The 27399-nt window shown below is 41.3% G+C and overlaps 2 protein-coding genes across 4 annotated transcripts; one reads left to right on the top strand and one right to left on the bottom strand.

The window, feature by feature from the left end:
* Positions 1-746: 746 nt before the first annotated feature.
* UFSP2 (UFM1 specific peptidase 2) lies at positions 747-23686 on the top strand. The gene is made up of 12 exons (XM_040965971.1): positions 747-797; positions 4637-4715; positions 9628-9811; positions 9891-9957; positions 11804-11961; positions 12266-12458; positions 14032-14178; positions 17711-17875; positions 18069-18193; positions 19743-19819; positions 20531-20655; positions 23500-23686. Exons 2-12 carry the CDS (start codon positions 4652-4654, stop codon positions 23584-23586), a joined length of 1392 nt encoding a protein of 463 aa, XP_040821905.1. The 5' UTR covers positions 747-797; positions 4637-4651; the 3' UTR covers positions 23587-23686.
* A 35-nt stretch (positions 23687-23721) lies between these two features.
* On the bottom strand, positions 23722-27260 carry ANKRD37 (ankyrin repeat domain 37). 3 transcript variants are annotated; one of them, XM_040965973.1, is made up of 4 exons: positions 26701-27045; positions 25538-25629; positions 24214-24417; positions 23722-23954 (listed from the first exon to the last, which is right to left on the bottom strand). In XM_040965973.1, coding segments are annotated over exons 1-4 (612 nt in total). In that variant the 5' UTR covers positions 27016-27045; the 3' UTR covers positions 23722-23953. The 3 variants fall into 3 exon arrangements, with proteins under 3 accessions (XP_040821907.1, XP_040821908.1, XP_040821906.1); XM_040965974.1 differs by adding an exon at positions 27059-27260 and having other exon boundaries at positions 23827-24417; positions 26701-26853; XM_040965972.1 differs by having other exon boundaries at positions 23827-24417.
* Positions 27261-27399: the final 139 nt, after the last annotated feature.

The raw sequence follows: 27399 nt of genomic DNA, 5'->3' as shown, positions 1-27399 counted from the left end.
ACGCTTCAGGATCAACATCACCAACCATCCATTCACTCCTTTATCATATATTGCATACCCGCCCCTCCAGGAGAGCTAGGAAGCCAGGGCCGCTGAGGGAAAGCTGACACTCCGGTAGACAAGAAAATCATTTAGCACGTGGAACATGGCAATTACCCTTCGAAAGGTAGGCTCGGGTGTGCTGGAGGGTGAGAAAAGGACAGGCCCCAGGATGAGGTAGCTTCCCCACTAGGGAAACAGCAGAGGATGGTTACTAAGGGGCAACTCCTGCCGCACACGAGGACCAAGTCACCTCTCCGAAGGACACCTGACCCCACAACCGGGTTCACAGCATCGCAGCTCCAGTCCGGGTTAAGTCGGCTGCAACCGTGACAAAGGCCCCGGGCGCCCCACAGGAGCGTTTCCCGCCAGGAACTACGCCCTGTGGAATTCTTGGATTGTTGTAGTGCGTCGTCCTGGGGACAGGAGACACCATTCAAGTACTCTAGGGAAGGACGCAAGGAGAGTTCATCCATCACAGAGGAACACACACGATGATTCAGGAGCTTCTCTAATTTACAAAGGATTTAAGTAGTAGCTGTGGCAGAAAATAAGTCCTTGGACTTCCCACCTTTGCGGTCAGCGGCCAGAAGCCGTAGCGTGGTACGCTCCGTGACGTCTCGCTGCGAAGCATCTCGGGAGTTGTAGTCTTTCCGCCGCGCCCCGCCCCTCGCTGGGGTTTGACGCTACTTCCGGGCCGTCCTGCTGAGTTGACGGACGGAAGTCTGCGGGTCTGTCATTGCCACGTCGCGGACGTGGTAAGTACTTCTGCTCTTTCCGACCCCTGCGTTTTCTCCTAAAACTTGAACTCTTAACAGGGGCCGGTCCTGCCGGTGCCGCGATGGCAGCTGCGAGCTCTGTGAAGCGGGCAGCCCTCTCCTCACCCTTTGAATCACTCGCTCCCTGCGCCTCCTTGCTTGCCTTGAAGAAGCGTTGAATCTGGAAAAGAGGAGTCCTTTTATGCCGACATTCTATTTCATAAGCTGCCGTGGTGTTACACTGTCCTGCTCTCCCTCCTGCTTCGTCGTGTAGCATGGTCCTCCTAGTTGGTCTTCTCCAGCGACTCCTCGCATTCTGCACTTTCGCCCTCATCTGTGCCTCTAGCGTAGACCTTGTTACAATACTGCAAATTCTACCTCCCCTGGGGTAGCTGCAGCATTTCACACTCACCAAGTACAAGACTGACCTCAGCTCTGTCTGCCTTCACCCCACAACCACCCTACCTGCAGGAACCCCCATTTTTGCAGGGCGCACCGCTGAGCGCGCTCCGCTGGGCCTGCCAAAAAAAAATCCTGACTGTTGTCCTTGATGTCTCCCTCTCTTGAACATCCAGTCAGTAGTCAAGTCTGTGCCTGCTGCTTATGAATGTTGACTGTATTTGCCACTCCCGAACTATCCCGAGCAGTCTTTTAGGGGACCTTAGAGCCTTCAGCAGTCTGTCCCCCTGCCTGGAATGGATTCTCCCGCCTCACCCCAGCCATTTCTCGTTAGGAATTGTTGACACTTGTTCAGCTCCCAGCTTAACTATTACTTCTTCAGAGAGGAACTCGATTCAGAGGTCTAAGGAGACTACCACTTTTTTCTTGTAAGAATTATTTATTTCAAAGTTACATAGAGTGCAGAGCCAGGAGGAAGCCAGTAGCTCCGTCCTAATCTACCACATGGGTGACACAGACCCCAGGCACCTGGACCATCTTCCACTGCTTTCTCATGCAGTTAGCTGGGAGCTGGATCAGCAGTGGAGCAGCCAGGATATGAACTGGTAGCCCTCTGGGATACCAGGCACCTGTAACGTATCCCTAAGGGATGTCACCATTGCAGGCTGCAGCTTAACTCACTACACTAGAACACTGGCCCCTCTAGTGTTTTCACTTATGGCCTTGGGCAACTTCACCATATGGGTAAATTGTATTCTTTTCTGTTTGACAAAAGAAAAGCAAACTTCAGTGATGGATTAAGTTATGCAAAATCATACAATAGGTTGCAGAGTGAATTTGCTTTCACTTTTAAGCTTCATCTTCAATATCTAAGTATGCTTTATTCAGCAAGGTATACATTATTTTGTATAGTGTCCTTGTGACTTATAGCTCTTTAAATAGTTTCTTATTTATTTGGGGGGTATGATGGACAGAGCAGGATAGACAACATTGAAGCTAAGTGTTTCCTTAACTTTCTTGACTGACTCCTTAGAATAAATTCCCCAAAGTAGTCTTGGGAAAGGGTTTAACTCTGCAGCAGTTTGCATTTTGTGAAATAAGTAAAGATTGTCACCATTAAAGAATGTAACAAGAGGGAACGGTGTGATGGCGCAGTGGTTAAGGTCCTCGCCTTGCACGCCCGGGATCCCATATGGGCGCCAGTTCTAATCCCAGCAGCCCCGCTTCCCATCCAGCTCCCTGCCTGTGGCCCGGGAAAGCAGTCGAGGACAGCCCAAAGCTTTGGGACCCTGCTCCCGCGTGGGAGGCCCAGTAGAGGCTCCTGGCTTTGGATCGGCATAGCATCGACCTTTGCGCTCACTTGGGGAGTGAATCATCGGACGGAAGATCTTCCTCTCTGTCTCTCCTCTCTGTATATCCGCCTTTCCAATAAAAATAAAATAAATCTTAAAAAAAAAAATGTAACAAGAGACTTGAAAATGAGAAAGTTTATAGTACTCTGTCTCATAGTGTTCTGAGGGTCATAGTCAATGCATGTCCATTCATTTAGCATGCTGTGGTTTCCATCTTAAGAACTCAGTAGGATTTAGCACTTGCTTGCTCATGATATTTCAACATACAATTCCTACTGTGCCGTGCAGTTACTCAACATGTTCAGAGCATATTTTTGAAGATCTGTTGAAATCTGTGAAATCTCTCTCCCCAAAATCTCTCCTTCATCTTCTTCCTTTTTCTTCCCAGTCTCTCTTCCCCCATCAGACACACATGCACATCCAAAATGGTAATGTTGCATCCAACCCGAGCCATTCCCCCAAGAAGTGCAGCCCAGACCACTCTTCAAATTTCAGTGAAGAGGCAGGTAAACAGACCAACCGGCTCAGGTCAGCTCTCCTTTCCTTCAGAGAGTGACCCTGAGGTGAGACGTGGCTTTTTAATAGCAAGTGTGAGTTACACAGTCATGGGAACCAGGTGAGTTGGACAGTCACAGGAGGCTGCCATGGGGACAGTGGGTGGGCTTGGGCAGCCACAGAAGGTAGTTAGGAACAATGGGTGACTAATCATAAAGTATTGATTCTGGAACAGACAGTTGCTGACAGGGCATGTTGCACCCTGTGATCTGGCCCCAGAAACAGTAAACTGGCAAAGCATTCTGTACAGAAGAAATAAGAACAGGTTAGGAAACTTTGCAGGCCTGAACCGAAGCGACTCCATTTTGTGACCGGATTTCACAGTAACACATTGCTTGTCATATATCATCAACTACCAAAGTTCAGCATAAGGACCCAAGTAAAAAGCCATTCCATTTCGCAGGTGCTTTTTTTCCCTCAGTTACAAATTTTGCTCTGTGCCATTCAATTTTCATCTGAAACACTTTTTTTTTTCATAGTTTTATAATATGCTTAACTACTTAATCTTTAGTTAGAAGTTAGGTTAACATGCTTATACCTGCAGGGTTGTTTTTTGTTTTTGTTTTTGTTTTTTGGCTGATTTCCTAAGACTAAATTTTTTTTTGTTTTGGTTTGGTTTGGTTTGTTGTTTTGTTTTTTTTTCATGTATTTATTTTTTATTGGTAAGTCAGATAGATATACAGAAAGAAGAAGAGACAGGAAGATCTTCCTTCCGTTGATTCACTCCCCAAGTGGCTGCAATAGCCAGAGATTTGCCGATCCAAAGCCAGGAGCCTGGAGTGTCTACCAGGTCTCCCACACAGGTACAGAAGTTCCAAAGCTTTGGGCCATCCTCTGCTGCTTTCCCAGGCTACAAGCAAGGAGTTGGATGGGAAGTGGGGCTGCTGGGATTAGCACCAGTGCGCATATGGGATCCCGGTGCATATAAGGCAAAGATTTTTGTAGCTGGGCCACCACACCAGGCTCCAGGTTAAATTTGTAAGCACAGAATCTCTTGGCCAAGGATGTGACTGTAAGGCCTTGCTTTTCACTGCCACAGTCATTAAAGTTCTACTTACTGGTGTTGTCTTTGTTTCATCTCATGGTCTTCGCCAGCAGGTGTCATTCCACTCAGTGCTCTTGTCACCATCACAAACTAGTTCCTTATCACTCATGTTTTCATGTCATTGTTAAACCCATCAAGACTGGAACTTAGAAATTACATTTTGCTAGTATTACTAAATTAGTGGTTCCCTACCTCTCCCGTCAGACCTGCTGGCATGCTGCGTAGGTCCCCACTAGAGTTTGAATCAGAGTCTCTGGAGACGCAGCCCAAGTGTCAGGACCTTACACCCCTCAGGGCATTCAAAATGGCAGGATGCTAATGGCTTCTGCTTTAGAATTTATGGAGATTTCTGTCTGGTTTATGTATGTATATATTTGTCTGGTTTTTATATATATTCTTATCAAGGAAGTTATTCATGTAATATTGCCCTAGATTTAGTCGTATTTTACTTTAGCTTGTTTTACCAAGGAATTTTGGTTTTATTTTAGGTGATCTCGAAAATTATGGATATACTCTTCAGAGTAAGAGGAGGCCTTGATCTAGCTTTTCAGCTAGCTACTGCTAATGGTATGTATTGTAGAAACTTCTTTTTATCACAAATTTGATGATAAAATATACTGAGATTCTCTCCAGGGAGAAACAGAAAGATCTGTCATTGACTGGTTCACTCCTCAAAGGTCTCAACATCTCGGTTTGGCAAAGGCTGAAGCCAGGAGCTGCGTGGTTAATCACGTGTTCGGGTCATCTTCCTTTGCCTTCCCAGGGCCGTTAGTAGGAAGGCTGGATTGGAAGCCAAGCAGCAGGGCCTTGAATCAGCACTCTGATATGGAATGCAGGCGTGGCAAACTGTGGCTTAACGTACTGCACAAAAACCCCAGCGCTGTTTTCTTCGTTGTGTATATGCTTTTATGTTGTTTTATATTTGCAGTCTTGAAAATGTTTCTAAATTAAGTACCAGTGGATGGAAGAAACCTCTCTTGTCTCTTCTGTGATTCTCCTTCTCTCTGGAAATCTGCCTGTTAAATAACAATAAATAAATATTTTTTAAAGATTTATTCATTTTTGTTGGAAAGTCAGATATACAGAGAGGTGGAGAGACAGAGAGAAAGATTTTCCGCCAGATAATTCACTCCCCAAGTGGCCACAACAGCCAGGGCTGAGCCAATCTGAAGCCAGGAGCTTCTTCCCACTGGGCGCAGAGTCCCAAGGCTTTGGGCCATCTTCTACTACTTTCCTAGACCACAGGCAGGGAGCTGGATGGAAGTAGAGCAGCCAGAACACAAATCAGCACCCATATGGTATTCTGGCACATTCAAGGTGAAGACTTTAGCCACTAGGCTACCACACTATAAATATTTTATAGCCCATAAATATTTTTTTAAAAGGATATAGTCTGTAAAGAACAAGAACTACAGAGAATTGAAATTTCATCCAGTAGTTTTATTGTTTTAGGTAATGTGACATTTTGTATTATATTTTTGACAATTTTTACTTAGTTAATTAGGATAAAAAGGTACAAGGGCTGTAGGAAAATGGGTAAGACTATTATTTCCATATTGTTACCTTCATATATATGAGGTAAAGAGGATATTGAGGGAGAAGCCCCACCCAGTCTCCCACCCGTCCCAGGTCCCAGATGTGGGGCATTCTCTGAGATACTTGCTCAGGTGGTTTTGATAGTTCACCAGTTATGAATCGCTGCCAGTCTCGCCACTCCAAGCACGATGAGGTCTTTGAAGAATCCACTGATTGACATAGTCCATCATAGAGTCTCCATTTGTCCAGTATTTCGCTGCCAACATATAACTGAGGTGGTTGATTGACCTGTTCTGTCTTCTGTCTTTTCTTGGTTAGGGTTCTGAGTCCACCATTTCAACTGGGGAGATCCCCAAAGAAACTTTGAAGTGTTCCCAGACCAGATTCTTGTTTGTATTAGCAAGTACAGGGCCTGGCACAGTCCATGGCCCTGATCAGCTGGTTTTTGCAATTGCTAGGTTGGTTCTACTTTCAGCTCCTACTTCCACTGGAACCAATAGGTATTGCAGTCCAGTCTGTTTCTGCCCTTGCATAAACCAGTGGGAGCTGCAGCCTAGTTGCAGCGACTCACAATAACCCCACCAGGCCCGCCCCCTACCCTGGTTTGCCAGTATGTATAGCAGTAGTTCAGTCTGTCCCACATCCCATTTGGCTCTCGTACATGTTGATGGGTACTGAAGCTTAGTTTCATCTGTCCAGCTCAACTATCCAGCCCTCACGGATGTTGTTGAGTGCCACTCTGTCTAGCCACCCCAGCCCCTGTCCTAGTTTTTGTACACCAGTAGGAATAATCAGCCCAGCCTGGATTTTCCTGATCTAGTCCACATGAGGCACACAGGTGTTTTAGCCCTGCTTCGTCTGGTCTGCCCATCGCAGCTCACACTCTCCAGTGAGAGTAGCTGTCCAGCAAGGGAACAACCCCTTATTCCCCTGCCAGCTCTGCTCCCTCCCTTCCTGGTTCTCACGCATGCTGGATGGGCGCTGCAGTCACATCCGGTTAGGTAATGTGACATTTTGAAAGCATTGGAATCACTGGTGAGGTTATAAAATGGCATGGCTTCTTTGAAAAATGATCTGGCAGTTTCTCAAAGAATCACTAACTTACTATCCAACCTAATAGTTCTATTCCTAGCTGAACACTAAAGAGAATTAGAACACAGATTGACACAGAACCTGTATACATGTGTTCACAGCAGTGTCACACTGTGACAGCAGATAGGTGCCATTACCTGAGACGTGCATGAATTTCAGCATGAATAACATAAGGTCAAATCATCCCTTGATAAAATATCGTCCTGCCGCAAAAGAAATGAGGTGCTGATTCATGCTCCAAACTGAATGAGTTGTCAAGATACAGTGCTGAGTAAAATACCCTGACACCTGTCCATTTTCCAGTGAAACTGAGAGATAAACTGTCCAAGGTCTTATAACTACTATGTGGGTTAAATGAAGTTTGAACTTAGCCTTTGTCTCAGCACTCCCACCAGCCCATGGGGCACGCTGCAAATAAGAAGATAAAGGAAATAACATTTTCAGTAGAAAAATATAGGCCAGATGAGGAGTGACTGTTAATACCAACATGCTTCAAAAAGTTTGTAGAAAACAAAATTGAAAGAGGAAGCAGATATAGATGGGTTATACATTGGTTATTCTGCGAACTTTTTTTTTAAAGATTTATTTTTATTGGGAAGTCAGATATACAGAGAGGAGGAGAGACAGAGAGGAAGATCTTCTATCCACTAGTTTACTCCCCAAGTGGCTGCAACGGCTGGAGCTGAGCCAATCCAAAGCCATGAGCCCGGAGCCTCTTCCAGGTCTCTCACACAGATGCAGGGTCCCAAGGCTTTGGGCCGTCCTCTTCTGCTTTCCCATGCCACAGGCAGGGAGCTGGATGGGAAGCAGGGCCACTCTCACCACTAGTCTGTAATATAGTATTGAAAGTCCTTGCCAGAGCTATTAAGCAAAAAAAGCAATTAAAGTAATTCAAATTGCAAACAAGGAACTGAAATTAATCTCTATTTGCAGATGACATGATTCTCTATATAGGAAAACCAAAAGACTCAGTCAAGAGACTACAGGAACTCATAAGAGACTTTGGCAGGGTTGCAGAATACAAAATTAATGCACACAAATCAGTGGCACTAGTATACACACATAATTCCATGGCTAAGAAAGAAAGAAATTATAAGTACAGTCCCCTTTAAAATAGGGGAGAGGAATCTTAAATACCTGGGAATTAAGCTAACTGAATATGTGGAAGATCTTTATGATGAATACTATAAAACATTTTTAAAAATTGAAGAAGACATTGAGAAATGGAGAAACTTAACATGTTCCTGGATTGGCAGGCTCAATATCATCAAAATGTCCATATTACCGAAAGTAATATACAAATTTAACACAATTCCAGTCAAAAATCCCAAAACACTCTTCTCAGAAATAGTTTTGTTTTGATTTCATTTTTATTTCTTTCAAATGGTTTCTTTTGATGAATTCATCACTGGCTCATGGATTGCACTGTAGCATCATTTTACCCGAGGGGGCTTTTGTATGTTTTTTTTTTTTCATCACCCACGTATTAGTTATTCAGTAGTGTGTTTTTCAACTCCATGATGCTGTAATTTTGTTGTTGTTATTGTTTTAACTTCATACCTGTTGTTGACTTTGTTTCATGGCTTCTCATTTAAGGGACTGTATAGTGATGGCATAATGGAGACTACCATATCCAGATGTGAAGATAGAATACAATATATATCCCTACTTCCAAATAAAAATGGACTCCCAGTGAAACTGTTGGACATATCTAGACAATGGGATTGTAGACTGTCTGACATTGTCTGTACCAGCATTGTCAGGGCACACTTAAATAACAGACTGATGGACTTATGACTGCTCATGAAGGACTATACTATTGTAATAATATGGGGAAAATCAGTCTGGGGGTGGGAATTTGGGGAGCAAGAATCCCAGACTCTATGGAATTGTATCATAAAATTCAAAATAAAAAAAAGTTCAGGAATTAGACGGTGATGGCGGCAAAACTTTGTGAATACATTAAAAACCACTGAATCATATACTCTAAAAGAAAGGAATTTTTTGGACTATGAATTTATGTCAATTTTAAAATTTGTTTATTAGTTAAGTGAAAAAATCAAAGGGAGAAATCATTCATGTACTCTTTAACTCCTCAAATGCCAACTACAGTCAGAGCTCGATCAGGCCAAAGCCATTAGCAGAGAACTCAGTCCACATGTCCCATGTGAGTGGCAGGAGCAGAACCACCTGAGCCATCACTGCTTCCTCCCATGCCTTCAGTATGTATGGAAGCAGGAATTGGAGTAGATTCAGAACTCAGACTCAGGAACTCAAATCAGTATGTCACACAAGTGTGCCAAGTTCTGTCTTAACTGCTGCATTCAAACACTTGTCCCATATCTCAATTAAAAAAAAAAAAGGCAAAAGTTATTTTATTAAATATTGCCAGTTGGGCCTGGCACGGTGGCCTAGCAGCTAAAATTCTCGCCTTGAATGCACCAGGATCCCATATGGGCACCAGTTCTAATCCTGGTAGCCCCACTTCCCATCCAGCTCCCTGCCTGTGGCCTAGGAAAGCAGTTGAAGATGGCCCAAAGCCTTGGGACCCTGCACCCACCCGTGTGGGAGACCTGGAGGAAGTTCCTAGCTCCTGGTTCTGGTTCAGCGTAGCACCAGCCATTGCGGTCACTTGAGGAGTGAATCAACAGACGGAATCTTCCTCTCTGTCTCTCCTTCTCTCTCTATATAACTGACTTTGCAATAAAAATAAATAAATCATAAATAAATAAATAAATATTGACAGTGGGTATTTAAGAGTCAATCCTAATATCTTTGATTTTGTATATATTTGAAAGCATTCATGTTGCAAAGGTTTTTTTCTAATTTCATTTCTATTCTTGTAATTTAGAAATTTTTATCAAGAAGGCACTGAAACATGTGTTGAGTGACCTGTCAGCCAAGCTTTCTTCAGACGCACTGGTGTTCAGAATCTGTCACAGTTCAGTGTATATATGGCCCAACAGTGACTTCAACACCATTCCAGGAGAACTGACTGACAATTCTGCTTGTAAGACCATAATGCGCTTTATTCAGTGAGTATGTGTAAAGTTTTCTAGAAACATTGTTAAAGCATTACTTCATATTATAAACTTCTTTATTGTGAAAATTTAGACTTGAACAGGAGGAAGACACAAAACGAAAATTCTTGAAAAAGAAAGACAAAAGGTTGTTGGACATGGTAAGCAAATCAGCTTTCTTCTCTATTTAAAAATTTAAGTCTTTATATTTGGAACTGAGTAAAATGTTAAGAGACACTTTATTCTAATCCTCTTATTTTTATACCTGTAAATTGAGATCCAAAAAAAATTAAATGACTTGCTAAACGTCATATATCTCTTTTGTGGATCTAAGCTTTAATCCAATTCTAATATATATTTTGACAGTTTTCTTTTGATGATCTCTTTCTCCCTCAGTGATAAAACTGCTTGAGTGTATTTATAGATTATTCAAAAATAGGTGAAAAGGCATCCTAAAACATGACAGAATAACCCCTTATGCTGCTTAAGGCAATAGATGCAATATATTTGTTTTTCTTTACACTCAATTGGCTCAACTAAGATTTTAAAAATTTTTTTAACTAATACATGCAATTATGAATTTATGTGGCACCAGGAGATGTTTCAGTACCTGTATACATTGTGTAATGTTCAAGGTAAATACATCTACTCATGTATCGTTTCCTTATGATGAGGAATACATTAAAATCCCTTTCTTTTTAAATATATATGTCTTTTAAAATATGTGTAGGTATGTGTCTGTATAATTATTGTTATCTGTAGTCACCCACTGTGCAACTAAACACCAGAGTTTCTTTCTTCTCTAACTACAACTTAGTACCTGTTAATCAAACTTTTCTCCTTTTGTCCTCTGTATTCCCCCCAGACCCAGGAAACCACCATTCTGTCCCATGGAAATGATTGGAAAATACCAGTAACTGGAACTGTGTATCTTTTTTTTCATCAGAATACTGCTTTTGGCATCTATTGCTAATTTTTGCCAGGATCCAGTATCAATCTGGTTGTTCCAAAGGGGTGATTTTTCTACATTTATCATTCCCTAATACGTTTATTAGATGGTATACTGCAAGGAAAGCTCTTCCATTTCCCTGTCAGATATGAACATTAAGGCATAGATTCTTACTTTATACAGTAGGTTTTAATCTGTTACTATCTGTTACTGTTATCTTGATGTTCACATTTTCCATGATTTGTCCAATAGAAGCTTTTCAAGCTGCCTCTAGTGTTCCTAGTGACATTATATTTTTGAGCACTTCCTGCTTTCTTCCATGAGCTGTTCCAGGTCTAACATGTCCCTTCTCTGTTCCAGTCAGGAATAAGTTGTTACTCCATGGAGCACACACATATGTACACATCTACACACAGAGATACTTGTATGCATTATATATATTCACATTTGTTTATGGAAATAACATAGATATTTTCAGTACCACTTCAAACTCCATGGAGTTCCTAACTTTTCCTGGTGAGAAACCTGGCTTCAGTATCCTCAGTGTTTTGTTGAACTGATTCAGTATACAGGAAGTAGTTTTGGAATTATAGCTCTATGCTACTTGAAAAAAATCAAACCTACTAAATGGAATTCAGCATTATTTATAAGTTCTGTACATATTTATTCCAACATATATGGTTACATATTTTTAAATTCCAAGTTCCTTTGATATATTACTTTATAATATTTTTATTTGATTTTTATTGATGTGGCCAGAATGGTTTAGTGAACCCCAATGAACTTAAAGTTAGCTTTAACATGCATCAGCCAAGGGGTCAGTCTGATTTCATCTTTATTTCCTATTCCTTTTCCCTCTTGCCTCAAGTAATTTTGAAGCAGAAAGGAGTTTCTTTTAAACCAAGATTTCTGCTTTTAAACAATTCCTGTAATACAGCATTATTTGTGATGCACTATATGTGACGCATTATATGTGTCCCATTAAAAGTCCTTTTACTTACCCTTTATATTTAGTGCTTAATATACCACAAGTTGACTAATACTGTTTATCTATATAGCATCAAATAGTAAATATAGATCTTATGCTGGAAATGTCAACCTCTCTGGCAGCTGTAACCCCTATCATTGAGAGGGAAGGCGGAGAACACCACTACGTTACCATGACTTTACCTGTCGATGCAGTGGTATCTGTTGCTCCAGAAGAAACCTGGGGGAAGTAAGTATTTCTACAGTACTACCGCTTCACGTAAATGGGAACCCTTCCACATAGAAATCAAAGCCCATTTTTAAAGATCATGTAATAATATCCATTGATGCAACAGTTACCTAGGAGTTAGATGTTTAATTAAAGAAAGATAGGATAGCGTTAGCCCGACAGAGAAGCTATTGCTTAGACTTTACTTCACAAACTTAGTCCAATCAAGTTTTTTTTTAAACTATATCGGCATATTTTAGCTCCACACTTCCATTTGTAGTAACCACTATAACTTTGTAATGCACTTATATATTTCCCCCTGCAGAGTGCGCAAACTTCTAGTTGATGAAATTCATAAGCAACTCACTGATATGGAAAAATGCATTTTAAAATATATGAAAGGAACTTCGATTGTGGTCCCTGAGCCATTGCACTTTTTATTACCAGGGAAGAAAAATCTTGTAACAATATCATATCCATCAGGAATTCCAGATGATCAGCTACAGGCCTACAGAAAGGTAAAGCTGGTTCATTTATGCTGAGAAAAAAAAAAGATGACTGCCACTGATTTTGTATTTCTAATAAATGGAAATTATCTTGTGATGTGACTTAAAAGCATGGAAGTAAACTATTAGTTTCTCCTATTACTTTCTGTTCTCATGGAACTTCTTTTTAAAGTATTCCTAATGAATGGTAAAGCTCAATGTGAAATTTTAATTTCAAATGCTCAGTGTGATTTATGTATTCTCAACTTTCTTATGTTTTTATATAAGATAGAAATGAAAAGATAATTCTATGTCTTGAGTAACTAATGAACATTAACAAATTTTTCTTTCCTCTTTCCTTGTGTTACCTCTAGATATGTGAAAGAGACAAGATTGCAGTTAGGAGAGGGAAATCAGAATTTATGCTAATTCTGAGTAAGATTTATGTTCATACTCTATCTCAGTTAGGGGTATTTTGGTTTTAGAGAGGGCGTTTTGGAGAAAATCTGACCAGTCTTCAAAGAAACAAGATTGGCAAAAAGACTGGTTTAGGAGCACCTCTTCTTGATCTGGGGCTTTGCTTGGTATCTGCCCAAATTATATCTGGGAGCATCTTCTAATCTGTGTCCCGAGGAGTGGTGTCGCTTCTGGACTCTATTCCTCTCAGACTGTGGGAACTGTGTTGACTTGCATAGGCAACAATCACACAAGCAGATCTATTCAAGGAAGATAGGGCTATGAAGTGTCAAAACTTTCCAAAGTAACTGTTACATGTTTTTATACAGTTGGGAAGATAATCACATTTTCAACATATACATTTTTATTTTCATGCGATATTAATGTGGTTTTTATCCCACCAACTTCCACTCCACAATTTAATTACTACCCCTTATGTTTTTGAAGTTTTTACAATGATATAGATTTATCATCATTAATTGTAAAGTCAGTTTTAGCCTGCCTTGTATTTTAACAGACTGTGCTATAATAATAATTTTAAATTATCCCAGTTCTCTCATTCTAAGAAATTTTCATTTTTCACTGTTCCTTCTAGTATTTTGGTTTTAAAATATTTATTTATTAATTTATTTACTTGAAAGACAAAGAGACAAAGATACAGACATGGAGAGATCTCCCATCTGCTGGTTAACTCCCCAACTGTCCATAACACCCAGGGCCAGGCAGAAGCTAGAAGCTGAAAATTCAATTCAAGGACCTTAGCTGGCGTCTCAGGGATGGCAGGAGCCATACTGTTTGAACCACCCATTGGTGCCTCTCAGGCATGCATTTGGTGGAAGCTCCTATTGGGACCCCAATCCAGGAACTCCAGGGTGAGATATTGGTGTCACAAGTGGCATGTTAACCATTGCACCAAAAACCTGCCGCTGGTCCTTTCCAGTTTCCATTCTTAACACTCACAAAAACAAAAATGAATTTTATTTTACTTTAGTTTGGTTTATCTCTCAACCTCTTTGCCCATAGTGAATTGAATCCCAAATATGTTTGAAAACTTCTATAACCAACGTGTAGTTAATTTTGTAATTTATTTTTTAGTTTATTAACTAGGAATCTAAGTCACTATTTTTTTATTGATTTCAATTTCATTCAGGAGTTACATGATCTCTTCAACCTGCCTCATGACAGACCTTATTTCAGAAGATCTAATGCTTACCACTTTCCAGATGAACCATACAAAGACGGTTACATTAGGAATCCACATACATACCTTAATCCACCCAACATAGAGGCTGGTATGGTGAGTTCAGCTAATTCTTTATGTGAGTCAATTGATCATTAATGCATGAGTTGGCACCCATTACAAAGTTATAAACATTGTTTCACAATGTGTATTATTCCTATAATTTGCCACCCATCTCTGATTAAGAATGGACTAGAAACATTAGAAACAGTATATATCACATTTTTCATACTAAATCCCATCCTTGATTTCTTTAAAGTTTGTTTCATTCTTGTTTTTTTTTTTATTATTCTGAGCATGTGGGAAATCATACTAATTAAGATTATATTCTTTCTAAACCACATTGTAGGAGAAATCTAATAAGGGGCTTATTTTCCATGTAGCATATACCTAGTTATAAAGGAGGCAGCCTCCTTAAAAGTAGCTTAAATAAGAAGATTGGCAGAGTGTAGGGAAAGGCTTACTTTAAGGGTCCAGGCAGCCTAGTGAGAAAGGCAAGCTTGATCTGTTAGAAACATCTGCAAGAGCTGCAAGAGCAGACCAGCTTCCCATGGGAAGAACTCCAGCTGTGCACTTACTGTTCATGTATGCAAATGAGCATCCAGTCAAATTTTCAGTGATAGTAAATCAGATGTTATTTGGGAGAGATGGGAAGAAATTTCGAAGCACTCATTCCTCGTTAAAAATCTTTTTTGTCACAGTCATAGAAACATGGAATGGGAAATATTAAACTTTGAGCCTCTAATAAAACATTCTGGATGGTTTTCTAGTTGATTATTACATCAATGTTTTCTCTTTCAGATCCCCTCCAGGATAGATATTATATTATACATATATATATATATTTTTTAATTTTCAATAGTTCCCTATAAAGGACTTGGCTATACATTGAGTACTAAAATGAATGAACAATTTCTGACAGTGAATGGTCTCTTTATGATATCTCAGCTGCAAAAAGCATTTATATACATATTTTTGTAATCTTTGATATGCACATATAATATGAGTAAGCTTCAACACATTTTAAGGCAATGAATATTGAGGTATCCTTACCAGTTTCAGCACTTGGAGTATTTGCAATGTGGCCATGTACTCCCTCCTGTTCACATCTGTTTTCCTAGCACGGGTACAGGATGACCTGTTATAGTGAGTTTTGTGTTCATTACTCCTTCCTTAACAGTTTCAGCACGTATGCAAGTATTACCTCAACAATACAAATTTTAGTTTTGCCTTTTTTAGGATTTCACAAAAAATGTACCTTACTGTATGTGGTCTTTTGCAACTTGCTTTTGATATTTTGCCTAACCATGGTAGCTATCTTTCTTTCATTTTTTTTAACATTTATTTATTTATTGGAAAGTCAGATATACAGAGAGGAGGAGAGACAGAGAGGAAGATCTTCCGTCCGATGATTCACTCCCCAAGTGAGTGCAATGACCAATGCTATGCCGATCCAAAGCCAGGATCCAGGAACCTCTTCCGGGTGTCCCACACAGGTGCAGGGTCCCAAAGCCTTGGGCCATCCTCGACTGCTTTCCCAGGCCACAAGCAGGGAGCTGGATGGGAAGTGGAGCTGCCAGGATTAGAACCAGTGCCCATATGGGATCCTGGCGCGTTCAAGGCGAGGACTTTAGCTGCTAGGCCACGCCACCGGGCCCGCTATCTTTCTTGACACAGCATAGCTTTACATGATTCTTCTCCTATTTTTCATTAGCCAATCCTGCTGTGAAAGAGTTGCACATGTGTAAGAGTTGCAACAATGTCTGCTGCATTTGCTTTTCTCCTTTTTTCCCTTGGACTACTTCAAAGAAAATTATAGACATCATGCTCTTTACCCTAACGTAGCTCAGCACTAATCTCCCAACTGTAGTAGATGGCACGCATAAGATGAACTCAGTTTGGTTGTGATTCACTAACTGATTTTCAGATTACTAATGGACTTGGTTTGGTAACGTTAAGATTTTTGCTACAGTGTTTGCTAATCATGTTGGCTTATAATTTCTTTCTCTCATTCTTTAGTTTTTGTATCCATGTATACTGACACATTTTGATAACAGTTTTATTGGTGGTGGTCGGACTTTTTCCCCCCTTTTTTTTTTAAGTTATTTCTTTTTGTTGGAAGGCAGATTTACAGGAAAGAGAGACATAAAGATCTACTATTTATTGGTTCACTCTCCAAATGGCCATGATGGCTGGAGCTAAAACAATCCAAAGCCAGGAGCCAGAAACTTCTTCTGGGTGTCCCACATGGGAGCAGGGTCCAAAGCTTTAGGGCGTCCTTCCCTTTTTTCCAAGGCAGGAGGAAGCTGAATTGGAAGTGGAACAGCCAGGACATAAACTGACACCCCTGTGGGATGCCAACATTTCAAGTGGAGGATTAGCCAGTTGTGCCATTGTGCTGACCCCAAAGGACTTTTTCATTTTTAGAAGTTAAATTACTCGATTATATTTGTTATTGTTGTATTAAAGATTCATTAGTTTATGTTGAAAATCAGGGCTACAGATTGAGAGGGAGAGACAGAGAGAGAGGTCCTCCATCTGCTGGTTCACTCCCCAACAGCTGCAATGGCCAGTGCACATGAGTCACATGAGTGATGGACCCAAATATTTGGGCCATCTTCTGCTGTTTTTCACAGGCTGTTAGCAAAGATATTGATCATAATTGGAGTATCCAGAACAAAAACCAGTGCCCACAAAGGATGCTGGAGTTACAGACAGTGGCTTTACCTGCTGTCTCATATTGACCCCCTCCCCAACCTGGGTCCTAAAACCACTTGTAGTTATAACATTTTCTTCCTTGATTGTTCATATCATTTCTCCCTCTCTCTTTTTCATGTAAGCTTTTGGCTTTGTTGACCTCCCTTTTACAATTTGTGTTCTGTTTTATTTGTACCTTTGTTTTATTCTCTCTCTCTAACTACCATCCAAATAAATCAATCTAAAACAAAAATTAAAAAGAAAGACAAAAAACAAAGAAGTAAAGCAGGCTGTCAAAATGGAGGGTGGGTAGTAAGAGTGAACATGCTATTGTTAAGCTGGGTGGGCAGAGAAGACTTGTTCCTAACAGTCAGGTGAGACTTAAATGAAGATGTAAGTCATGGCATTGCTTGGGAAAAGCATGCTGTAGGCTGAGAGAACTGTAATGCTTCAAGGTCAGACTGACTACCCCTGGTATGTTTGAACCTAAAGTAAAGGGAACAGCACAGAAAAGTATAGAAAAGCGAGCTGGAGAGAGGCCAGAAAGCAGGTCTAGCTGGGCCCATGGTCCAAAGACTGGGGACCTTTGTTAAAAAACCAAGTACATATAATGTTGACCCACAGTTTTTAAAATTGACTTTTAAAATTTAGATCTATTAATTTTCAAATGTTTGTTACATAGACAAGGGGATTGCAGAGCCATGCAGGTTTCTGGGAGAGATAGGAAGGGAGAAAGGGAAGGGATTGATCCATAGCTCTATAAAGGCATTTTTATAATGAGCTATAGTTGGAATATAGCTCTGAGACCCTTAAACATGACTCAGCTGTATATATGTATACACAGTGTACCTGTATCTTTAGTTAATGTCTTACTGTGTCTTTTTTTACATAGATTTATATGGTACAGGGCACATACGGCTATCACCATTATATGCAGGACCGGATAGATGACAATGGCTGGGGCTGTGCCTATCGATCGCTGCAGACTATCTGCTCTTGGTTCAGACACCAGGGATACACTGACAGGGGCGTTCCAACACACAGAGAAATTCAGCAGGTATCCATGCCATTTTACATTATCAATTGTGCATTTTTCTGATGCTTAATTTACCATTGATTCTTATTACCTCATGGTACAGATTTATTTCAGTTTTGAAGAATTAAGAAGTACTGGGAACCAGGGAAAATGCCATACATGTAATTTTTAATAGTCGTTTTGTGTGTGGATTTTTTCTTTTTAATGCATAAAGGCCCTAGTTGATGCCGGTGACAAAGCAGCAACATTTGTTGGATCACGGCAGTGGATCGGCTCCATCGAGGTACAGCTAGTGCTAAACCAACTGATTGGGGTAACTTCCAAAATTCTGTTTGTCAGGTAAGGCCCTTCAAAAAAGTAATCATTTAGAGTGATAACTTGTCATTTTAATGAAAATAAAAGAAAAATGTCAGTATTTTCTTTGCCCTCATGTATTTTTGCTCCTTTCTTTTCCTCCTCATTACCATATCGTTCCAGAAATCTCTTCTTTTTCAATCCTTTTTCTTGGTGATTTTTGTAGGAGACTTTTCTATTCATAAGTAAATGCTCTGATTTTTTGCTTGTATTTCCTAGACCTAATTTTAGCCAAGAGGAATACTGAAATATGTTAACTTTGACTAAAGTTATACAGTCTTTTTTAATACTCAAGTCTTTAAAAAGTTTGCAAAGGAGAAAATCAAGTATTGGTCCGTGACTGACTTTGTTTGCTTCCTGCGTTTTTCTTCCTAATATGTTAATAAGCCAAAAATATGTCCACTGTACTCATTTTATCTTTTTCCAGTAAAGTTTAACCATAGCTATAATATAAAAAACTTAATTAAATAATATTATTTTCTGTCATTATAACTACTTACTTCTAATTATGGGGCTAAGTAGCTTTTTTTTTCTTAAGATTTGTTTATTTTATTTGAAAGATTTATAGAGAGAATGAGATAGAGAAAGATGGACTCAGTACTTACAAGATAGGTTAAGTACTGAAGACCTTTTGAAAAGTAAAGGTTTTGGCACATTAAATGACTATTGATACAATTTTTACAAGGAAGAGCTAAGCTTCAGTTACATGTGGCTCCTCCCACCAAAAATTACCTCCTTTTGTTGGTCTCTCTTCTTGAAAGCACAAATTATGTAGTGCATTGAAATATTCCCTGAAATAGAATACATTTCTCTCAACACATTTTGCAGTTTCTACATGAGCTTCCCAGACATGTTTTTGTCCTACTGTCCCCTCTGTCACATTTATAGGCTAGGTGCTATTGTCTCCAGTTTAAAGATGAAAAAGCAGACTTTGAAGTCTAACAGCAAGAAATAAGAGCCCCCTGAACATGAAGGAGGCCAGTTTCAACCTCATTTTAAAAATCGAGGACCTGGCGTGGCGTGATGGCCCAGGGGCTAAATCCTTGCCTTGCACTCATTGGGATCCCATATGGGCACCGGTTCATACCCTGGCTGCTCTACTTCCCTTCCCTTCTAGCTCCCTGCTTGTAGCCCGGGAAAGCAGTAGAGGATGGGGCAAAGTCCTGGGACCCTGCACTCATGTGGGAGACCTGGAACAAGCTCTTGACTCCTGGCTTCATATCGACTCAACTTCAGCTATTGCGGCCACTTGGGGAGTGTACCAGCAATGGAAAATCTTTCTCTGTTTCTCCTCCTCTCTGTGTATGATTGTCCAGTAAAAGAAATAAGTCTTAAAAAGTATATTGAGGACCTTATTTACTTTACTAGGATATTTAAAAGTTTATGTTGCTTTAAACTGCTCTCTTTTAAGTCACTTCCTGGAGTGTTTTTCAACAAGCTAGAAAACAAAATCGTAGACAACATTGGCTCCTCAAGTTTATTATATGACCTTAACATTGAAAGTAACCATGTGATGGAAACGGTTTCTTTCCAGCCAGGGTTCAGAAATGGCCTCTCAAGGACGGGAACTGGCTAACCATTTCCAGAGTGAAGGAACTCCAGTCATGATTGGTAAGGTACCTTAGACTTATCTTACAGTGAGGGACAAAGTGTCAGACTTATCATTAGCATAAATATTTAATAATGCAAAGAAAGATTATAACAGGAAGAAATAAAAGCTAAGAAGAGAAATGATGTGTTTAGTCATTTAAAGAGCTGAGAACGGAGATGAGATAATCATTCAGTGAGCATCCTAACTTGGCTGGCTGTGTGACTTTGTGCACATTACTGTGTCTCTCTGGGATTTGTTTATAAAATAAAGAGGACAGGATTAGCTGGTGTAACGATGCACAACTCTGTGAAGACAAGACTTGTCCTGTGAGGTCAGAAGGTAAGCTGAGGCTGGAGTCCTGGGAATATCAGAAACAGCCTAAGCAGAGGCTGGACTTTCTTACTAGGAGGCAGCCACACTCCTGCTGCAGGAAGCACCACAGCATGGCTTGTCGCTTTTCAGGGAGGAGCTTGCACTGCTGGCCATTTCTAAAGTCACTTTACCTCTATGGTTATAATAGTTGAATATAAGCTGTCTATAATTATACATGTAACTAGATAGTTTACAGACTAAAGATAGAATTTTGTCTTGGAGTATTTGACTTGGTAGTCTTTTACCATGTGAATAGTCAATTTTACTACACTAATACTTTAATTGGTCTTTTAATGTCAATTGAATAAACAAATGAGATTAGTTTATGCCCTCTTTTGTATTTCCTGTTTCTTCCACAGGGGGAGGTGTTTTGGCTCACACAATACTAGGAGTTGCATGGAATGAGATCACAGGGCAGATAAAATTTCTGATTCTAGATCCACATTATACAGGGTCTGAAGATCTGCAAGTTATTTTGGAAAAGGTAAGTGCCACCATCTAATACAAATTGAGAACCAAGGCAAAGAACCTAGAAACAAAGGGCAGCTAGCTGGCTAACAGTGCCCAGGTGCAGCTTCTCCCAGCTGGCTATGACAGCGCCCAGTTTCTGCTCTGAGAAGGTATCCAGGCTGCAGTGAGCAGCCGTGCCTCCAAGAGAGGAAAGAGGGTGCGAAGTGAATTGCAAAAGCCAAAATTTAGATTTGATTTATAATCTTTCTCCATAAGTAAACTTAATAATAGAACATAAAGCTTATATACCTAAGCTTTTCAGGAAGAAATATTTCAAGGTTCATCAATGTCTTAAAATAGGAGAGTGTATTTATAGTTTGAGATTAACAACAAAAAAGCTAAGCCATATATTAGGCCTTTGGAGATTGATGATTTTTAATTTATCTACGTGTAACCCGATTTCATTCTATAAAGGATTTGAAGTGGAGCCAGATTTGGAGAATTTGTTGTTTAAAATATCAGCTAAAGAAGTCATAAATTCATACAAATAATTCTCACACCTGAAAACATATTATAAGTGGAGTCCCTGATCTGAATGTTTGAGATCAAAAGTATTTTAGCTGTCAATGTTGTTTTGAATTTTGGAATATCTGAATGAACTTTATCAGTTGAATGCAATGGGTTTCAGATCTTCATAGTAGGGATATGCAGCCTGTACCAAATCTTGTGGAGATAAGTACTATAAGATATCAATAACTTTAGTTAAACAACATCTATATTCCCTGTCATATATTAAATAGGGAAACTGATGAACATGTTCTACTATAACCCACTGTTCTTTTGTCATGTTATCACTTATAGAAGGGTTTCCTAGAGCTGTTAAATTATGGTTTAATTAGGTTTGTTTTGTTTATTTTTAACAGCAAGATTCCTGGGGAGTTAACATGGTTTAAAATTGGGCCATTGCTAAAGTGTTTTTGGAAGTTGCAAAGAATATTAAATTGCTAAAGCTGTAAGAGTAGATTTTCCCTTGCTTTTTCTCTTTCAAGAATTTTGGAATTTAATATTTTCTTGTTAAAGATTTATTTTGGGGTGCCTGGCACAGTAGCCTAGTGGCTAAATCCTTGCCTTGCAATTGCTGGGATCCCATATGCACACAAGTTCATGTCCTGGCTGCTCCACTTCCATCCAGATCCCTCCTTGTGGCCCAGGAAAGCAGTAGAGAACAGCCCAAAGTCTTGGGGCACTGCACCTGCCTGGGAGATCCAGAATAAGCTCCTTGCTCCTGGCTTCAGATTGGCTCAACTCCAGCCATTGCAGATACTTGGGGAGTGAACCAGTGGATGCAAACTCTCTCTCTTTGTCTCTCCTTCTTTCAATAAATCTGCCTTCCCAATAAAATTAAACAAATGTTTAAAATCTTTTTTAAAAAATCTTCAAGATTTACTTAATTTTATTGGAAAGGCAGAGTTGAGAGATTTTCCACCCTCTGGTTCGCTGCCCCAAATGGCTGGAATGTCCAGAGTTGTATTGGTCCAAAACTGAAAGCTAGGAGCTTCTTCCAGGTCTCCTGCATGGATTTAGGGATGCAAGCACTTGGGCTATTTGCTGCTTTCCCAGGCCACAGGCAGGGAGCTGGATTGGAAGTGGAGCAGCTGGGACTCAAACGAACACCCATTTGGGATGCCAGCACTGCAGGCAAAGGGTAAGCATCCTATACCACCATGCAGAACCCAAGATAGGTCTTTAAGGAGCACTCTCTTTAGCTTAAAATGACAGAGGTGAGTCTGAAATTTCATTCTCAAGGAGACCCAGGTTCTGTTTCTGGCTCCTAGCTCTGGCCTTGCATAGCCCCACCCATGTTTGGGCATTTGGGAAACAAAGTAGAGGATGGAAAGTAATGTCTCTTTCTCAGCCTCTCTGTTTCTCTTTCAAATAAAGAAAATAATCTTTTCAAATTTCCAAAGGCAAAGAAATGCAATTTGAGGTGGGTTTCTAAGATTGATAGCAGAGGCTTATTCACAGAAATGTGCTTGGAACACAGAAAAGGCGTGGCTACAGGAACTGGCAGGAGCTAGAGAAAGGTAGTCACCAAGAAGCAAGACACTGGGACTTTTATCTAAAAGCCAGGGAGAAGCTCAAATGATCTGCATCAAGGGAGTGATAAACATAATAAACTGGATTCCTTCAGTGTCTGGACAAGGTTTCTGAAAGCCTTGTCCCTGGTCACCTCTGAGAATTGCAATCTCTTTGCAAGTTCTCGTTCTGCAGAACTGTGCCATGGCAAGAACCCACCTACCCTTGCAGGGCACCTGCAACACTCTGCAGCCAGGACTGGGACATCAGTGGTGCCCCTGACTCACTTGGAGTATAGGAGGCCCCCGGAGGGTCCTGCCTCCCTCTGCCCTCTCTCCTGTCCCATGGGACATCAGAGCTCTTCTGGGAGTTCCCAGGCCAGCCTTTACAAAGGGAAGAAGTGTGGCTCCCCCGACACCCCAATCAGGGCACCCTGTCTAGCAAGCTTGGATTCCTGACTCCCAGGCTTCATTATGGTTAAGATGAATGTCGCCTGAACCCGTGCAGGCCACAGCGCAGCCCTTTACAGACTCTGAGGGACAGTTCACAGTACTGCCTGCCTGCAGTTATAAAGCTGAACACCTTAAAGTCAACAACACGTGTATCTGAAGGAACAGTTACTGTGAGGACATTTTATTTTTCTATTTCCACTGTTAAATAGAATTAAAGGTAGAAATCTGCCTTAAATGGACCCAAAGTTATATTTCTATGCTTAATCCTTGAATTGCATAGTTATTTAGAGATGTATTCCATGAGGTCTTGTGACTTTGTAAAATGTTTTCTTTTGCTCTCCCCATTCCAGGGCTGGTGTGGCTGGAAGGGCCCAGACTTCTGGAACAAGGATGCTTACTATAACTTATGTCTTCCTCAACGACCAAATGTTATTTGAAATATCTAGGAATTCGAAGGCTGTACTGAAATAGTATTATAAATTTGTTATCAAAAGAATAAGCTTAATCATCTCAAATTAAATTAGATTCAGGGTGTAATCTAATGGCTTCAAGTATGATTTTTTTCCAAAAGCTGTGAGATATCACAAATAATTTCTTTAAATATCCCTTTAATAACTTAAAGACAAAGCATGTACAACAATGTATAGCAGACATGTGAATACATGTACGCGTAAACGTTGTCTTCACTTGGAAGAAAACTGTCCTCCTGAGATGGAGCTCAAACACACCTTGGTAAACCAAAAGCCACAGCTTTTGTCGGTCTGCACGAAATGAGGGCCATCCTCGGACTTCTTCATGAGCACATCTGTTTTTAAAAAAAACATGCCAGCATTAAAGGCTTTTAAAAAGAAAAAAAAAAAAATAAGCTGTCCCACCCTGCAGAATAATTCATGTTCAGGCTCTAGAATCCAGTTGTAGTAAGCACTGAAACCAGTTTTGAAATTCCAATGAGAATGAGAAGATAATACTGGAAATGACAATGTCAGAATTTAAATGTCACAATAAATTCTACATCAAATAAGGGATTGCCAAGGAAGAGAAAGCAACGGCTGGGAGTTACTCACCAACACTTCCTTTTCCCATTTGTAGATTCTGCACTTCCAAAACTTCGCTTCTGTCTGAGCACTGGAACACAATGATCGCTGTTGGACTGTCCCCTTGATTTTATCGTCTGCATAGATTTTACTGTTGTAAGAAATTTGGCACATTCCAGAAATCCACATGACCACGCAAGATCTTCAGCTGTTTGTCCATTCTTATTACATAAGCTGAAATTAGAACAAAAACTGAGATAAATGGAAATTCATTTTTTTCCTAAAGTTTTTTTTTTTTTAAAGGTAGAGAAAAGTAGAGACAGAGAAAGATCTTCTATCTGCTGGTTTTCGCCAGAGCTGGACCAAGGTGGTGCCAGGAGCCTGCAGTTTCTTCCAGGTCTCTCGCGTGGGTGCAGGGGAGCAAGGACTTGAACCATCTTTTTGTGCTGCTTTACCAGGCACACTAGCAGGGAGCTGAATCAGAAATGGAGCAACTGGAACTTGTACCTGTGCCCATAAGGGATGCCAAGGCTGTGAGCAGAGGCTTAATGTGCAGTGCCATGGCCCCAGTCCCTTTTATATTTTTAATAAAGAAATTTGGGGCTTCTACAAACGTTAATTGCAAAATAGAAGTAAACTTCTTTTTTGGCCACTCTTGTATATTCGGTGGCTAGCAGAGTCCAGCTCAGCATAGAAATTTCACGTATCAGTGAACACAACAGTAGCAGGTATTAAATATAGCAAAGGAATACCAAGAGGTATAGTCAGTGTAAACTTCTATAGAAGAGGTTTTCCAAAACTAAATTTTAAGTAGACCACTACTATAAAAACAGAATTGTAGGGCCTGTGCAGAGGTACAGCAGGCTAATCCTCCAACTGTAGTGCCAGTTTAAGTCCCAACTGCTTCACTTCTGATCCAGTTCCCTGCTAATGTACCTGGGAAAGCAGTGGAAGCTGGCCCAAGGCTTTGGGCCCCTGTACCCAGGTCAGAGACCAGATTGAAACTCTAGGATCCAGGCTCCCAATTTCTGATCAGCCCCAGCTCTGGCCTTTGCAACCATTTGGGGAGTGAACCAGCAGAAGGAAGATCTCTGTCTGCCTCTCTCTGACTTTTAAATAAAACAAATAAATCTTTTTAAAAAATATCATACCTGTGACCAATTAGGATCCATTTCCATTTTTACTCAAATTGAGTATTATTAAATTTCCCCAAGAGCCCCAGTTAACCTGCGTTAGGTAACACTAAATTATCCATTAAGCAAGCATTATTTTATAAAGCCCACATAGTGAAGCCTTAGAAGTCCAGTCAATGTAAGAAAAATTCAAATTTGAGAACCACTGATTTTACACTCACTCAAGTTGGGCATCTTTGGCTACAAGCAGGCTGAGGCATTCCAAGCTTCCAACTCTGGCGGCCTTGTGCAGCGGAGCTTCTCCCAAAACATCCTGAAAGGTAACACAGCACACAGTGGTCCTCTTCCCCCAAGAGGCCTTTGCTGGCCTCACACCAGCCATCTGAAGAGAGCAGGCTACAGACTGGTTTATTTGAAACGCAGAGAGAAGTAGAAAAAGAACCATCTCCCATCTGCTGCTTCACACCCCATGTGGCACCCTGAGAACTGCACCAGGGCACCCACATGAGAGGTGGCAGTAATTGGGTTGCACAGACCCAAGCACTTGAACCAACAACCTCTGTTGCTCTCTCAGGTTGCATTAGCAGGGAGATGGGTCTGAAGCAGTGGCCAGGACTCAAACGACCTTCACTCTGGTATGGGATGCCCATGGTCCACACCGCTGCTTAACCCAGCAGGACACAACATGGGTCCCTGGACTGACCTTTTATTCTTGATAAAGTTCCCTTAGTATCCCATGCAATCTTTTCATTGTACAAACAGCTACAGTATGCCATCAGTCACATCCATCCATCACTTAAGTGACTACATGCAAAACAGAGTTCTACAGAAGTCCAAAAGTTACGTAAAAATTCACCAGTTGCTAACAGGCAATGGCAGATGTAAACTATCATAAAAGTTCAGCAGACACACCTCGCGAGGACTTTGAGTTGCCATACTGAGACTTTGGTATTGCAAGAATTGCTTCTTTCAAAATAAACTAGACTCCTGCTGTCCAAGGTGACAGCCAATGGCCATTTAGGCCTAGCGTGTGTGCAGGAGTGGCTAGTCTGAACTGTGCTATGCTGTAACAGCAACCCCAGACCAGCAGTCATCCTATGAAACGAAAATGTCAATTTCGCTATTCAGTCAGTGTTTTCCATTGATTACATATTGCAACATTTTGGATAAATTACTAAAACTAATTTCCTGTTTTGTTTACCTTTGTTAGTATGGCTATACTATCCTTTATGACATACATGTTCCCATGCTATTTCTGTTTGCTATCCCTGCTATAGACCTGCCTATGGCAACAAACTAATGAATATGCCGGCACCTAGGACGCGCCTGTGGGTCTGAGGTGGAGGGGAGGGCTGTTCACAGCAACAATCGGTTACCTAGTTACCTGCTGGTTGAGGTCAGCGCCTGTTTGCAGTTGCCAGAGAAGCAAACAAGCCAGGCCGCCCCCTGCGGCCAAGTGGACAGGTGACTGCTCACAAGAATCCGGTGGTGCGTTAACCGAAGCCCCGGTCTGCAGCAGATGCCTCAGGCTGTCCACCTGCGAGAAGAGAACACGTCCTGCACTGTTGTTTCTCCGGTCCTGCGCCGACTCCGGGCTGAAAATCCTCCCCAAATCATCCACCCCTGACGAGGCTTGACTCGGCCGCGCCGGTGATCGGTCCTCTGTCCGTCTCTCCCACACCCCCGAGAAGGCAGACATCCGGAGGCTGCAACCCGCGGGACCAAAGGGGCCCGAGTCTCACCTCCGGGTTGCAATCAAGCAACAGCATTTCGCTGGGTCCAGGGGTCTCCGGGAAGTGTAGACAAGTGGGACGCACAACTGCAGAGTGGCAGGTAAGAGTGCACAAGCTCGCGCCAGCGCACGAAGATTTCCACACAGCCAGGGCTACCGGGCCGGCCTCCAGCCGCCGCACCCCGGCTTTGGCCGCGCTCCAGCAGCCTAATCCTTAGCTATTGGGACTTTCCCCTGGCTGGCGGCCTCCGCACGTACGCAAACACTGCCATGTGCAACCCGGCAGCGGCCTCGGGGGAGAGCCGAGCAGCGCCGGTCCGCCCGCCCGCCAGAGCCCGCCGCCGAAGGGCA

This window comes from Ochotona curzoniae, unplaced genomic scaffold (assembly GCF_017591425.1).
Source record: "Ochotona curzoniae isolate NIBS_2020 unplaced genomic scaffold, NIBS_Ocur_1.0 scaffold_4505, whole genome shotgun sequence".
Classification (NCBI taxonomy): Eukaryota; Metazoa; Chordata; class Mammalia; order Lagomorpha; family Ochotonidae; genus Ochotona; species Ochotona curzoniae.
This window is presented reverse-complemented; position numbering and strand designations above follow the sequence as displayed.

Coding starts and splice junctions, on each gene's coding strand:
- UFSP2 (XM_040965971.1), top strand. CDS start 4,652: ATGGATATACTCTTCAGAGTAAGAGGAGGCCTTGATCTAGCTTTTCAG. Junction 17,876..18,068: donor CACACAGAGAAATTCAGCAG/GTATCCATGCCA, acceptor TAATGCATAAAG/GCCCTAGTTGATGCCGGTGA. Junction 19,820..20,530: donor AGGAACTCCAGTCATGATTG/GTAAGGTACCTT, acceptor TTTCTTCCACAG/GGGGAGGTGTTTTGGCTCAC.
- ANKRD37 (XM_040965972.1), bottom strand. CDS start 27,015: ATGTCTGCCTTCTCGGGGGTGTGGGAGAGACGGACAGAGGACCGATCA. Junction 25,630..26,700: donor GCGCTGACCTCAACCAGCAG/GTAACTAGGTAA, acceptor GTTACCTTTCAG/GATGTTTTGGGAGAAGCTCC. Junction 24,418..25,537: donor GCCAAAGATGCCCAACTTGA/GTGAGTGTAAAA, acceptor TTCTAATTTCAG/CTTATGTAATAAGAATGGAC.